Source organism: Solanum stenotomum, chromosome 2 (genome assembly GCF_019186545.1).
Source record: "Solanum stenotomum isolate F172 chromosome 2, ASM1918654v1, whole genome shotgun sequence".
Classification (NCBI taxonomy): domain Eukaryota; kingdom Viridiplantae; phylum Streptophyta; class Magnoliopsida; order Solanales; family Solanaceae; genus Solanum; species Solanum stenotomum.
The window spans coordinates 61,874,941-61,890,805 of record NC_064283.1 but is presented as its reverse complement, the minus strand read 5'-3'; the positions used below and the strand labels follow the sequence as shown (position 1 = coordinate 61,890,805).

The following is a 15,865-nucleotide window of genomic DNA, read 5'->3' as shown; positions in this document are numbered from 1 at the left end:
CTAAGGGTAAATATAACCCTTTTCTAAGAGTACAAGGCCAAATATGACCCTTTTCCGTAGAAATAATATACAAAATATTTTTCTCAAAGAAGAAAATCGAGCACACTAAATGCATAGTGTCTTCTTAAAGAAATTATTCCCCTCAAGTACCCGAGGTTAATTGAATATATCCTCCCGTGATAGAACGATCTTACCCACCGGTGTATTGATACCTAAAACCACGGTGTCCACCAACAATATAGTATACTTAAAATATTAGATTTAGTAATAGAAGAAGAAATCCAGAAATTCATTCATTGTTGTATAATGATAGGAAATCCCTTTATTTATAGACAACAAATGGTATTGCAAACAAATTCTTATTGTGTCTTATTGAAAATGTCACAACTNATAATAATTTACTATTTTAATTTTTAGTTATACATATATATAATTTATTAGAGTAAAAATATAAAAACTTTACGCTATAATTAACACTACTTAATAGTTAACTCTCCTCTCGACTTTTAGTTATTTAACCTTTAGGTTTTACTTTGTAGTATTACTTATTTACTTTAGTTAGTTTATAATTGACTAATATTAGCTTTTGCACGATTGTAAATATCTGCAATTTGATTAACGTTAGAAATTTAGATTTTGTGCTTTTAAAAAAAAAAAATAACGTAAGAACTTCATTTAGTTGGGTCTTTTCTTTATATATGATTTACCATAAGCATGGCCTCATTTGCTACTATTTTGACTTTTGTCTATGATTTGGTTTTATTTGATTTCTTTATTGCATAAAGGGGACATCATTTTATATAGTATGATGATCAAGAATTGACCAAGGCTTTGTTGTGATGACCAAAACACAGCAAGTTGGTCCCTGTTGTCCCATTTGGGATGATTATTTCGATGTATGCGTATCACGTCAAATTATTGGATAAGTCATATATTTATTTTGAAAGCATTTTCTTATTGGTTAAACCGAAAACCGAACCGTTAAAGACCTAAAACAGATAACAAATATCTTATTGGTTTGGTTATCGGTTTAGCATATTTAAAAATTGAAAACCGATAAACCGAACCGATAATACTTAAAATCGAACCGAACCAACCGATACGCACCCCTAATCTTACCCACCGGTGTATTGATACTTAAAATCACGGTGTCCACCAACAATATAGTATACTTAAAATATTAGATTAGTAATAGAAGAAGAAGTCCAGAAATTCATTCATTGTTGTATAATGATAGGAAATCCCTCTATTTATAGACAACAAATGGTATTGCAAACAAATTCTTATTGTGTCTTATTGAAAATGTCACAACTCTTTAAAAAATTAATAATTTTTCATTTTCCATTCATACCTTTTAAAATTCAACACTACATAGAAAGTTAAAATTAAAATATTGCCATAAAAGAAAAAAAAAAGTCATCTTTTAAAACAGTCTAAAAAGGAAAATTCATTCCTTTTTTTGAAACGGACTAAATAGATAAAGGAAAAATTAGCTAACTAGTCAAAATAACTAACATAATTATTAAAAATATAACAGTTTAAAATAATTATTTAAAATGTCAACATATTAATTATATAGAAAATAAAGTGTATTCTGATATAATTTCTTCCCATTCCTCTTATTTATCAGCTTAGTTCCCAACTTAACTCATATTAAGCTCACGTTTTAAGCACATAACTGATTTTTCTCTACCTCACTCACGTTCTCTCTCTAATTTCCCCAATTTCTTTTTCCCGTAGTTAAATAATGGTGTACAAACCACATAAAGAATAATCAACAAGGCTAAAGCCGCAGTGTGACGACATAAGTAAAGGTGACCTGCCATTTTCCCTTCCATTATCCCATTGAATGCCAACAAAATTCTTCTCATCTTCACTCTACTGTAGAATTTAGAATTACAAGAGTTCTTACTATTTGACTTAAACACTTAGAAAGTCAAAATCTCGATACAATTTTGTTTTTATTTTTGTTTAAATCTTTCAAAATATTTGTTTGTTTAGTTGCTTAGTAAATTCACCAATTTCGATTAGGATTTTGGATAAGAAAAACCTCAAAGATCCTTCTCTAATGACCGTCTCTAAGAGGATTATAAGAGGTATCCTACTTAATCATCAATTTTTTAGCGATTTCCCATCTTTTGATCTATGTAAGTGAATACAGATTCGGATTTACGTTTGGTGAACAAAAAATCGGAAAAAAGGAATATAGCATATGAAGAAGAAGAAAGAGAGAGTCAGAGAGGAAGGTTGCAAAAATTGTATTCATATTAATTTTTGTTTGCCAATTATTTTTCTTTTTCTCAGCATTTGTATTTTTATTAAGAACATTGTATTTATTTATTTTTATTTAGTTTGTAGTCATTTCAATAGGTATGTCAAATGGATTTGTATTTTTTAAGCATAGATGTATCATATTTTTTCAGAGTCAGAATATTGTATCCTTCCTCAATTGATTGTATTATTTCCACTATGTATGCTATTTTTTTTTCAAAATCTTGTATCTTTTCTTAATCGTATTCATATCACATATGTAATGATTAGATTATATTGGGATACAATTAGTAATAGATTTAAGTCATCTGCGGTCCCTTAAAGTTGTCCGCATAATTCATTTAGACACCTCAACTAGGGCGAGTACCTATTGAACACTTTAACCTTAAGAAATTTATATCTATTAGACACAAAATGATAATCAGTTGAAAAACAAAACTGCGTGTAACTCAAACGCAAATATATAACATATGTACCAATGAAACAATGACGCGGTTGAATTCAATTAAAAAAAATTTATTTAAATATTCCAAAAAGAATTTTAAGAAAATAAAATTTAACTCTTTTAATTAACACCCCCACCATCCGTACGTCGTCGCCTTCTTCTTCTTCTTCGTGTTGAGACTGTTTCCCCTTTCCGTCGGCGCTGACACACAAATAAATCATCGCCCCACTCTTTTCATTCCCTTTCATCGACAACACCTCCTACCATTGCCATCATTTTCTTTCGATTAATAAATATTTATCACAGTTCAATTTTCTTACATTGGAATAAATGGAGTTTCACCGAAATATTTGAAACATGAAAAAAGAAGAAAAAAATAGAAGAATAATTGGAGAGGGTGAGAGAGAAAGTTGGAGGGGTGGGGTGGCATGAGAGGCAACTGGAAAGTACAGAGATGGTGGAATGATATTGGATGGAAATCGTTGAGGCATCATCCTGTGAAGAAGAAGACGACCTGCTTTTTTTATATTGTTAGTTAATTTTATTTTTTTTTGGTTTATTTATTAATTAATGTAAAGGGTCAATAAAGCAAAAAGGTGTATTTTTTTAGGAAAAAGAAAAAGGAAAATGTTATTTGGGTATCTTCACGCGCCCATGGAAAGTGAAGAACATTTTGTTTGCCACATCAGTATTTTGTGCTTAATAGATACATGCTTTGAATATTTTAGGTGTTCAATAGGTACTAGCCTTAGTTGAGGTGTCTAAGTTAATTATACGGACAACTTTAAGGGGTTGCAGATGACTTAGGCCATTAGTAATATTTTTGTAATACAAATAAAAGAAAAATATATATTGATAGTCATGTAATACAATTTTGATCACTGAGATACAATTTTTAGTTTTCATTATGAAAGTGAAATACATACATAATTCAATCATGAATACCTTTTTGTTATATGAATGTGGATATGTATTTATTGATGATTTTGTATTCATTTTTTGTGGAATACAATGTAGTTATGCATATAGGGTCATGTATACCTAATCAATTTTGTATTTCACAGAATATATTGAAGTTCCAATTGAAAATTCCTTCTCCAAAGTTGTTTATCAACGAAATTTTACTCGTTTGTTAACGACATCCCATACCCGTTTTCAAAATTTTCTTCCCAAATAGAAAAACCGCAATTTAATCGAATTCAGTTCAACAGAGATTGAGTATTATCATAGGAAATTTAAAAATCGATATTGGAAATTTGATGAACAAGGGGGATGAGTGCCTTGTCGTTTTTTTGAATTTGTAATTGATTATTCTCTCCCCTAAATTTCTTTTTTCTGTTATTAAATAATTGTATTCTTTCAACTAAAACAAATAAAAAAACATAAATCAGATACATAATAAACTAAAATATTGACATTTATAATAAATATTAAAAATGTGGCTAAGGGGTCCTATTAAATGCCAAAATATTAACATTTTGAAAATTTTCCCGAAGAATTAGTCAATTCTTTTAAAAAGAAAAATATGTTCATTCTTTTTTTTAATATTGATAAAAAAGAAAAATAATTCATTTCGTATTTTGGATGGAGGAAGAATGAGTCTTAATAGGCAAGACAAACTCTTCCTTTTTTGTCCGACTCATTTAATTTAACTGAACACTCTGTTCAAAATTAGAGCTCAAACTCTTCCTTCCTGCTGATCAAAACTTCCAATGGCGTATCAGTTACACCACAATACCAAACGCAAGTTCGATGATTATGCTGCCGCAGATGCTTGGATGAGATATGACGAAACCCTCCCTCTTTCTCTGTCATCCCCCATTCAATTCTTCGTCCGTATGTTTTCCGGCTGCAAAACCCTGGTTCTTCAAGCTGATTCCTCCGACTCAGTTGCATCAGTTCACCGGAAAATCCAATCGATCACCGGCATTCGATCAATTCAATCGACCTCCGGTGTACCACGAATGGAACAGCGATTAATCTACCGCGGGAAACAGCTTCAGTTGCAACAAAGGTTATCCGAATGTGGTATACAAAACGATGACACCCTGCAACTCGTTGGAAGAATGAGAAGCACGCGCCATCCTCACACGTGGAGGCTGATGAATGACTTAAATTCGCTTATTCATGCCCTCTGCAACTGCAATGACAACACAGATGTTAATGCTAATGTCACCTGTATGATGAAGATGCTTACAGATTTTCTCACAATGACCCCAAAGGATGGCGCAGATAAATCGGAGCAATATCTCCAAATATTTATTCACTCCTCTGTTCCTGCGGCTCTGGTAAAACTTTATGTATCTCCTTCTGTAACTACCAAACAAGCTGGTCATGAATGTATTTGTCAATTTATAGATTCATGTAAGACACTTTTCGCCAACCCTGTAACCGTATATAGGCAGTTTGCTCCTATATTGTTCGAGTTTTGTAAGATTCTAAGAGGGGCTGTGGGTGTTGATGATGCTTTGTATATATTTTGCCGTAGTAGTTTAGCTGCAATGATGAAGGGTTATGTCCATGATGTCAAGTGTATGTTAAGATTGCAAGATGTTTTTCCTTTTGTTCGTGAGTTGGCAACAAGGTTATCGTGTGCTTTAGAATTGAGTGTGCAATCAGCTGAGTTTATACAGTTATCAGACAGCGATGTGCGTGAGTTTATTAAGTTTATGCATCCAGTAAAGTGTGCAATACGGCGTCAACAAACATTTGGCAGTCCGGTCAGTTTCCCTTCCTTGATGCAAAGTGAGGCAGGAAATGAAAGAATTGAGATTGAAGGCGTGCATCGTGTATTTTGTGACTTGCAGGAAAAAATGGAGCTGTGTCTGAAGAAACTGGAAAGCCAGCTGGGTTTGATAAACAAAGAAAGAGGTGAGCCTATTGTAAGCTGTTGGCCCCTCTATCTTTTAATTCTTAAGGAGTTAGAAAGCATTTCAAAGTTGTATAAGGGTTTGGAGGAAATGTTTTGGGAGAAGATGAGGCAAAGAAGAGTTGAATTGTGCTTTCTGATGGTTAGACTTTCAAAAAGGTCTACAGATTATCAGTGGATTCTTGAGCACAAGGAGGTAACAAATTTTAAGATAAGGCAGCGGTTTGCCTTGAAGATGCTTCGAGAAGGGAGGCACAAGAACGAGGAGTTTTACGAGATGCTCATTTGCAGGTCTCGCTTGTTTGAACAATCATTTGAGTACATTGGACATGTGAATCCTAGGTCGCTGCGAGGCCAGTTGTTTATGCAATTTGAGAATGAAGAAGCTACCGGACCTGGTGTATTGAGGGAGTGGTTTTCCTTGGTATTTGAAGCCATTTTCAACCCTCAGAATACTCTATTTGTTTCATGCCCAAATGACGGTAGAAGGTTTTTCCCAAATCCAGGTAAGCTTTTGTTGACATTTTGTTCTCATTTATACCTTTTGTTAGTTTTTGGATCTAAAGTTGTCGAGTATGAAAGATGTTTTTATCTGATTTTTCCTCAAAAATAGATTAAGAGTATGAGATAGAGGTTGAATCTTTGTGAGTATGAGTATACGTATTATCTCTCCCTATGTAAACCATGTAAGGTTGCTTGATGTTGCTTCTCATACCCTCATAGCATGCTTTGAGGTTCAACTCTTTCATGAAACCCATGTCTGAGGGTTTTACTGCTTCATTGCTACATAAATTAAGTAATTCCAAAGTGCATTAATCTATTTCAAGTATTGGTAAGCGAAATGGAACTTGTATAAATAATGATAAAGGAATGAGGACACACATGTTTGTGGAAGGAACTACAGAAACATGAACTATTCATTATTCAAGGGTTGAGGATAGGAAAAAAAAAGACCCTGATATGGCAAGATAATACCCGCTAAAAACGGAATTTCAGATTGTTTAGCATCTTTTTGTGTATCAAACCACTGCCACACTTCCCTTCTCAGATTTGTTTAACTATATAGCCGACCCAAAAGAAGGATAGAAAATCCTCCTTAGAAGGAAGAACAACTAGGACAGCTTTTAGAACAACTGAGCAGCAGCCCCAACCTACAGCCCAAGCCTTATACTGTGATTGGAAAGGACAAACAGATGGTCTATTTACTACCAAGTCTTGCTATACACTCTTGACCAAAGGTAGGTTATTCCCTTGTGTTGTTGGCCATGGAGAATAATTTGGGTGCCTAGGGAGGTATGTCTCAGATAGAATATTTTCTCGATGAAAGGGATACATATCAGCAGTAGGTGAATCATCTTTTCCTCCATTGCAAAAAAGTGGCGCATATGGAGCAGGATTTTTAACTTGCTAGGGTTACAATTGCATCATGCCAAGGCTGCAGCAAAATTTCTTGCAGAGTCAGTACAAAAGACATCATCATGAAGACTTGGGATACCAGTCCGGCAGCAATCTGATGGATCATCTAGAGAAAAGATACTCTTGGTTTGAACTCAAATGCATCCTTTTTGGTATTTCATGGTAGATGTAAATGACAGTGAAACCATACTAGACTTCATAAGTTCATTTACTGTCCATCAGAAAAAGCTGAGTTTTTGTTTCCTTTTGTCACTTCTTATTGCTAGGTCCTCTCATAAATAAAATCTGTATCTGCTCATCAGGGGAAAAAACATGAACAATTTGTGGATTGTTTAATCTGGACTAAATTGTTAGGACTAGGAGTTGGATGGTTTGACCAAAATCCATTTTGTAGATTGGAGGAACGAGTCGCTTGCGGGGGAAATGGTTCTTGTAGGTAAAAAATCAAAGTTCTACTGCAAATGCACGTTCATGGTGAAAGTAAATTGATTCAAGTGATTAAAAGTCATGCATTAAACGTACATAAATTCGACCTACCTTTTGGATGAAATTGAAGTGCACTGTATCAGCCAAATTCAACCCCAGAATCCAAATATTCAACAAATAATAATGAACTAATGTAATGACTCAGGCACTCAGCACAATATGCCACACCACAAGAAGCAACTTACAACAAATGATTTGAGAGAACTTGACTTCATTTAAGCAACTGAAATAAATCATTGAAACTAAGGAATAAAGAAGTCGTTGCTAATTTGAGCCCTCACATTTGCTTTGCTCATTTAATTTTGTGTTGTGTAGAATTTTCTCTTCTTCCAATAATTTCCATCCTTCCATTTACAAAGTTTTAAGCAATGGCTCTTTCTGTAGGACTTGCTAGGTTTTTACTTAATATAGTTTCTGGATTTGTTTCTTTTCATTTCTGTGTTATTGTCTGGATCTGTTAGAAGTTGGGATTTTGGAATAGGTTTCAGCATTCATTGTGCCTGGACAGATCCCTAAAGTATGTTGTAAATATGCAACAACTGATAATTTTTAACTCATTGTTTCTGCTTAGATGTGTGCATGAATAGATGCTGATATATTTATAGTGCCAGCCTGCTTGAGGAGATTAAGCCATTCTAACATGCTGAGGTTTTAAATTTAATTTTGTCTCGACTTAGTTCTCATGTTAGTATATTTTCTTAGTTGTGTTATTATTGATGTCCTATGGTTCTCTGATTCTCCAATCACACCAGGCAATCAGATAAAGTTCATGAAGTAATGATCGAAAGAGTTCAAGTCTTATTTATGGCCATATCAGTTTTACCTTGATATCTTTCTCAATAAAGCTGCATGGTGTACTTGGATTGTATGGCATATGAATGAGTATTCACTAGCTGTATTATCATTTTTTTCCTCGTTACAATATGCTTGAAACAACTGGGAATATACTCTGATAGATTTAGGATGAATCTTGCACAGCTGCATTTATAAGATGGTTGCAAGCTGTTCGATATTATTCTCTCTGTTACAATGCAAATAATCCTCCTCTGCATTTTGTGCTTGCAGCATCTAAAGTGGACCCCTTGCACCTTGAGTATTTTACCTTCTCCGGCAGGATGATTGCGTTGGCCTTGTTGCATAGAGTACAAATAAGTATTGCGTTTGATCGTGTGTTCTTTTTGCAATTAGCTGGAGAGGATATTTCGTTTGAAGACATTAGGGATGCAGATCCCTACTTGTACAGTGGCTGCAAGAAGATACTGGAGATGGATACGAAGATGGTGGATGAAGATATCCTAGGCCTAACATTTGTTTGTGAAGATGAAGAATTGGGATCCAGGAAAGTGGTGGAGCTTTGCCCTGATGGGAAAAATACGATAGTGAACAGTGAGAATAGGGATAACTATGTTAATCGTCTTGTTAAACACCGTTTTGTCACATCAATTGCTCATCAGGTAGCCCATTTTTCTCAAGGTTTTGGTGACATAATTACTGACCGACGGCTCCGGAAATCCTTCTACCGGATCCTAGATCATGAAGACCTTAACAAGATGCTTCATGGGAGTAAAACTGCTGTTTCTGTAGAAAACTGGAAAGAACATACAAATTACAATGGCTACAAAAAAGATGACCTTCAAATATCCTGGTTCTGGGAGGTACTTATTTCTTGTCTGCTCTTAGTATGTTTCCAGAGTATTAACTATCGAGAAGTCTACACCTTTGCCCCTTTGATCTTCTCTTTTCTTCATTGTTTTCGGATGTGGTAGATTACTGAACTCTTTCGAAGTTATTATCCCGGCAGCATTTTCAAAGTTTTCTTTTCTATTGCTGCAGATAGTTGGAAGTATGTCGGCTGAGCAGAAAAATGTGCTTCTCTTTTTCTGGACTTCAATCAAGTCTCTACCTGTTGAGGGTTTTGGTGGTCTAGATTCTAAACTTCACATCTACAGAACCTTTGACTCTCATGATAAATTGCCTTCCGCGCACACATGCTTTTACCGCCTGTGTTTTCCTCCTTATCCATCTATGGATGTCATGCAAAATCGTCTTAACATAATCACCCAAAATTATGTTGGTTGCAGCTTTGGTGCTGAGTGATGCGCAAATTTTTGGGTTGAACTTGTACATGTGATCTGTAATGTTCTTAAATAGATGTAAGGAATGCCAACCTTCTGAAATTTCACTTCCGTAAGAAGGTATCTTTGCTCTTTGGTCCTAGTAAGTGTGAGCAGTGCGGCTTAAGCATTCTAGTTGCCTAAAGCTAAATTAAATTCAAATAGAAGCTTTAAACCTGTTTTTATTGTGTGCATTCTTCTAGCTTTTTGAGATATAAAATTAATAGTTTTCTCCTAATCAATTTTTTTCTAATTACTCCTTTTCAATTGATAATATAGTCAATTCATTTAATTTTACTTGTGACATAATACTCTATATGTCAAACTTCTAACAAAATTTGCTTTTTATATGGAAATTTTGCTTTTTCTACGAGTAGTATTCAATAAGCAAACCAAAATATTCGGTATTCAATACTATTTTTTTTTTAAAGAAACATATAGCCTATTGTTACTTTAAAATAATAGCCCCCCCCACCATATTTGTACGGATAAGACACCTACCTATTTTAAATGGATTCTTGCGTAAATATACCATTGGCCAAAAATGCTTTCAATTAAAAGATTGCATGTATATGTAATGTATCGATATTTGCATAAATACTGTATAACCGGGTATATATGATATATATAGCTATGTATCAAAATTGTATATACATACATGTACGTTGTTCATACAATATTTATAAACTTCAATAGTTCAACTTCCCTACACAAGTTGATTTTTTAAAATTTTGATCAACTCAAATCTCCTCTAAGCAATTTAAAATTTTAAACATGAGCTCCGTGAAATATTTGAGTCTTTTAATATATTATAAACTCAAAATGACTCACATTTGCGACAAATTGAATTTTAAACTGGATAAATCTCTTTCATCAATTTGTTAGTGTCCACCGTTAAAGCTAGACTTATTTGTAAATTGCCAGGAAAGTGGGCACAAGGACAAATCGTCAAAATGGGTAAGGAATGTCCGAATTTACTTCACCAAAAAAAAGGCAAAACTTACATAAATTTCATAGTGTTAAGAGCTAATTACATCATATCCCTAGTCTTTTCCAAATTATAAAAATCCCTTAAAATTTAAGGATTTTGGCAGGGTCAGTCCAATCGGCCTGTTCAGAACTCCCTACAGGCTTTAGAGGGTGACCAATATAGTCGGAGTGATGCCAGCTCGAAATAGAGTCTAGATGGGTCCCAGTCAGGTACTTTATTCTGTGATGGCCGTTACTTTGCGGGCCAATCAACAAAGGGTTGTTATGACTATTGGGACTTTGATCATTGGTCTAGAGATTTCCCTTTGCTTAGGCAGATTGCTCCAGCTCCACATGCAACTCTACCAGCTCCACCAATAGCGCCTCTAGTTAGAGGCAAAGGCTAGGGTCAGGACCGTTGTGGTGGTCACTAGGGTATTTGGGGTGGTCTTTGATGAGGTAAGTTAGGTGGTAGGATAGATGCCCAGGGTAGAGGTAGAAAGGCTTACTTGTATGCAACTCCAGCGAGGACGGAGCTGAGGCATCAGACGATGGGATCGCAGGAATAATTCTCTTTTGCCATCAGCCTATCTTGACTTTATTTGATCCGGGCTCTACCTTTTCACATATATCTATATATTTTGCTTTTCGTCTGAGTATGAGTTTGGAGACTTTGCAGTGTCATTGCGTGTGTTGACCCTCGTAGGTGAGTCTTTAGTAGTGGATCAGGTGTTTCAATCTTGTTTGGTGATTATCTAGGGGTGTGACTCCTGGGATGACCTCATTTTGCTTGATATGCTAGACTTTGATGTGATTCTGGGCATGAACTGGTTATCCCCCTACCGAGTGGTCATAGATTTCTTTTCTAAGGTTGTTACCTTAGCCATGTCTAGTATTGCACCCGTGGTGTAGTAGTTCTCTTGTAGTAGCACACCGGTTGAAGTTAATTCATTTATTCGGGCTCGGAGGCTAGTGGTTAGCGGTTTCTTATCTTACTTGGCCTATGTTGGGGATGTGTGTAGGGAGGTTTGTTTAGTTGAGTTTGTCCCTATTGACCGTGAGTTTTGTGGATGTGTTAGCGTACATCTGTACTATAAGCCTCCCCTCTGGGATGTGTTTTCAACTGAAGGTAGACTCCAAAGCTGCGTCATAGTGTACATTGATAATATCCTGATATATTTGTGAAACATGAGAGATGTTGATTTTTTTGATAAAGAAATAAAGAAAATAATAGAGAAAGACTTTGAGAGAAAAAAAATACTGAAGTATTATCAATGGGAATTAATTTATTAATAATCCAGAGACTTGCATTTATAAATATAATTCCTAACTAAAAATAGAAAAATACGTTACCAACTTATCAGTTTAATTCAAATAACAAATAAAAAGAACCAACTCCTAAATATAAGTCAAATAAGACTCTTAACATAATTTAGAAACCTTAAAAATAACTAACTGCTTTATTTCTACAATATCCTAAGACATATTCTCGACACTCCTCCTTGGATAAGAAATTGTAGATTGTAGTCTCATCTGAAATTGACCTTGTGAACAAATCTGTCAATTCATCATTTGTCTTGCAAGACTTGTGTGCATCTTTTGTTGGATTAAATGAGAAGATCTTACCTTTTATTTCAACTTGTAAAATCTCTTGCTTAGTTGAATCAAAGATTCGACATTATTTGTCTCCAAATAATAATTTAAACCATTTTTTCTATTAACTGACCAACACTATATGAAATTTTTGTGTTGTATATTTGTCACGCCCCGAGCTACCCTCGAGACGCGGACACGGGACCTAGGATCACAAGTGATCCCAAGCTAACCCTGCTGGCATAATCATGAGCATACTAAAGATAATAATAACTGATGCGGAAGCTAAATCATAAAGTAAGTCTGAAATGATGGGGAATACCTATATACTATAACTGAGATGAATGAAAACTGATGAGTTTAATACAAAGAAAATATTAACTCAATACTAAGCTGAATCTAACTATGTCTGAAATAAGCCTCTAAACTGACTAGAAATGTTAGGACATGCCCCAACTAAGATTTAGCAAAACTGAAACTAAAGGACTAAAAATACTGAAAGGAAACTCATGACTATTGTCGTCGAAGAATGAGGACTCACCACTGATTCTGGTGAACTGGAGATCGAGAACTGATCTAAGCGTGATCTGGATGCTGAGAACCTGAACCTACATCACGAGAAGATGTAGCGCAGAGTATGCGTCAGTACTTGAAAGGTACTGAGCATACATGATAGAGAAAAGCTGAAATAACATATAACTAAACAAAACAATAAAGCAATGAAATAATCTGAACATGATATAATTACTGAATACTGAGCTAACTAAATGCAATGACCAATTTATAACATGCTGAGACTGAATACTGAATATACTGATACATGGTCAATGCAATAGAATCTGACTGAACTGTGGGAGCTACTAATAACTGACATAAAACCACATGAGCTAAATGTGGAGTCCGATGTATACGCCCCATCGAGAGGACCCAATATACCCTGCCAGAGGTATAGAGGCATGCTGGCGTGATCACTGAAATGATACCCACAGAGGGGACTTACAACCTACGTGGCTAGTAGTTTTGGGACTATTTGGGTACGCTGAACCCTAGTCCAACTCGATATTATGCTACNCTCTTTCGAAGTTATTATCCCGGCAGCATTTTCAAAGTTTTCTTTTCTATTGCTGCAGATAGTTGGAAGTATGTCGGCTGAGCAGAAAAATGTGCTTCTCTTTTTCTGGACTTCAATCAAGTCTCTACCTGTTGAGGGTTTTGGTGGTCTAGATTCTAAACTTCACATCTACAGAACCTTTGACTCTCATGATAAATTGCCTTCCGCGCACACATGCTTTTACCGCCTGTGTTTTCCTCCTTATCCATCTATGGATGTCATGCAAAATCGTCTTAACATAATCACCCAAAATTATGTTGGTTGCAGCTTTGGTGCTGAGTGATGCGCAAATTTTTGGGTTGAACTTGTACATGTGATCTGTAATGTTCTTAAATAGATGTAAGGAATGCCAACCTTCTGAAATTTCACTTCCGTAAGAAGGTATCTTTGCTCTTTGGTCCTAGTAAGTGTGAGCAGTGCGGCTTAAGCATTCTAGTTGCCTAAAGCTAAATTAAATTCAAATAGAAGCTTTAAACCTGTTTTTATTGTGTGCATTCTTCTAGCTTTTTGAGATATAAAATTAATAGTTTTCTCCTAATCAATTTTTTTCTAATTACTCCTTTTCAATTGATAATATAGTCAATTCATTTAATTTTACTTGTGACATAGTACTCTATATATGTCAAACTTCTAACAATATTTGCTTTTTCTATGAGTAGTATTCAATAAGCAAATCAAAGTAATTGTTTCATCTAACTTTAATTTAATAAAAAAAAATTGAACATAAATTGTAGTGTACTAGTCTTTAAGATAATCCTCCCACATAGTACAAACCATTTCCTCACATTGAACTTGCATTTCTCGATCATGTGACCAAGAAGTCGAACCAACATTGTTACTTTGAGCCATTTGTTGGTCAATATCATCCGCAACTATATTGACCAACCTAACTTTCATATCAATTTATTAGAGTAAATGAAGAGATGACCTTCACTCCATGTTCAAATAGATATAACTATAGTTGTAATAAATACAAAACGGTAGAAGTAATAAATTAAGTGTTGGAGTAAATGAGTAGAACAAATTTATTACTCAACAATCGGTTGGTGTGAGTTAAAGTGACTATATCTTGGTGAGAATAATAAATTTTATGTCGGTGAGATTAATAAATTTTAAAAAGTAATGATGTGATTATAAATTTTATTTACATATGAAATAAATAGTTAGTAGATATAAATGTGGGGTTGTTTTAACAAAATATAAACTTGTGGATCAATTTTTTTGTATTAAAATATCTCAAATCATGATATGGAATTCCCATATAATTCCATATCATGGATTTTGGAGAATATGGAATCACATCTCATGAAATGGAATCACATCTTATGATATGAAATCATGAGATGGAATCAGCGTAAAATCACATGTCCAAACGCTAGTAATTTTATAAAGAAATAAAGAAAATAACAGTGAAAGACTTTGAGAGAAAAAATACTAAAGTATTATCAAAGGAAATTATTTTATTAATAATCTAGAGACTTGCATTTACAGATATAATTCCTAACTAAAAATAGAAAAATACGTTACTAACTTATCTGTTTAATTCAAATAACAAATAAAAAGAACTAACTCCTAAATATAAGTCAAACAAGGNAAAACAGTAGAAGTAATAAATTAAGTGTTGGAGTAAATGAGCAGAACAAATTTATTACTCAACAATCGGTTGGTGTGAGTTAAAGTGACTATATGTTGGTGAGAATAATAAATTTTATGTCGGTGAGATTAATAAATTTTAAAAAGTAATGATGTGATTATAAATTTTATTTACATATGAAATAAATAGTTAGTAGATATAAATGTGGGGTTGTTTTAACAAAATATGAACTCGTGGATCAATTTTTTTGTATTAAAATATCTCAAACCATGATATGGAATTCCCATATAATTCCATATCATGGGTTTTGGAGAATATGGAATCACATCTCATGATATGGAATCATGAGATGGAATCAGCGTAAAATCACATGTCCAAATGCTGGTAATTTTACAAAGAAATAAAGAAAATAACAGAGAAAGACTTTGAGAGAAAAAATACTAAAGTATTATCAAAGGGAATTATTTTATTAATAATCTAGAGACTTGCATTTATAGACATAATTCCTAACTAAAAATAGAAAAATATGTTACTAACTTATCTGTTTAATTCAAATAACAAATAAAAAGAACTAACTCCTAAATATAAGTCAAACAAGGCTCTAATAACATAATTTAAAAACCCTAAAATTAGCTAATTGTTTTATTTCTGCAATATCCTGAGACATATTCTCAATAAGAGAGCATGTGTAACATTTGAGAATTGTGCTTTATGACAAGTTCTCAAAGTGTGAGTTCTGGCTTGAGTCTATAGCATAGTGTCCAGGGATGGCATCATGGTAGATCCGACAAAGATTGAGGCTATTTATGATTGAGATAGGCACATTTCAGTTACTGAGATTCGAAGCTTCACCGAATTAGCGTGCTAATACAGACGGTTTGTGGAGGGCTTCTCTACCATTACAACACCTTTAACCTAGTTGTCTCGTCTTGATGTTCCATTTGAGTGGTCTGAGGAGTGTGATTTGAGATTTCGAAAGCTCAAGGAGTTTCTTACC

At 34.1% G+C, this 15,865-nt stretch overlaps 1 protein-coding gene across 2 annotated transcripts; it reads left to right on the top strand.

Moving 5' to 3' along the window:
* The first annotated feature begins 4,390 nt into the window (after positions 1-4,390).
* On the top strand, positions 4,391-13,800 carry LOC125856850 (E3 ubiquitin-protein ligase UPL5-like). Of its 2 annotated transcripts, none has more exons than XM_049536497.1 (3): positions 4,391-6,091; positions 8,553-9,142; positions 13,294-13,800. In XM_049536497.1, the coding sequence occupies exons 1-3, from the start codon at positions 4,429-4,431 to the stop codon at positions 13,555-13,557; spliced, it is 2,517 nt and encodes an 838-aa protein (XP_049392454.1). In that variant the 5' UTR covers positions 4,391-4,428; the 3' UTR covers positions 13,558-13,800. The 2 variants fall into 2 exon arrangements, with proteins under 2 accessions (XP_049392454.1, XP_049392453.1); XM_049536496.1 differs by lacking the exon at positions 13,294-13,800 and adding an exon at positions 9,321-9,827.
* The last annotated feature ends 2,065 nt before the right edge of the window (positions 13,801-15,865 follow it).

Coding starts and splice junctions, on each gene's coding strand:
- LOC125856850 (XM_049536497.1), top strand. CDS start 4,429: ATGGCGTATCAGTTACACCACAATACCAAACGCAAGTTCGATGATTAT. Junction 6,092..8,552: donor AAGGTTTTTCCCAAATCCAG/GTAAGCTTTTGT, acceptor TTGTGCTTGCAG/CATCTAAAGTGGACCCCTTG. Junction 9,143..13,293: donor AAATATCCTGGTTCTGGGAG/GTACTTATTTCT, acceptor CTATTGCTGCAG/ATAGTTGGAAGTATGTCGGC.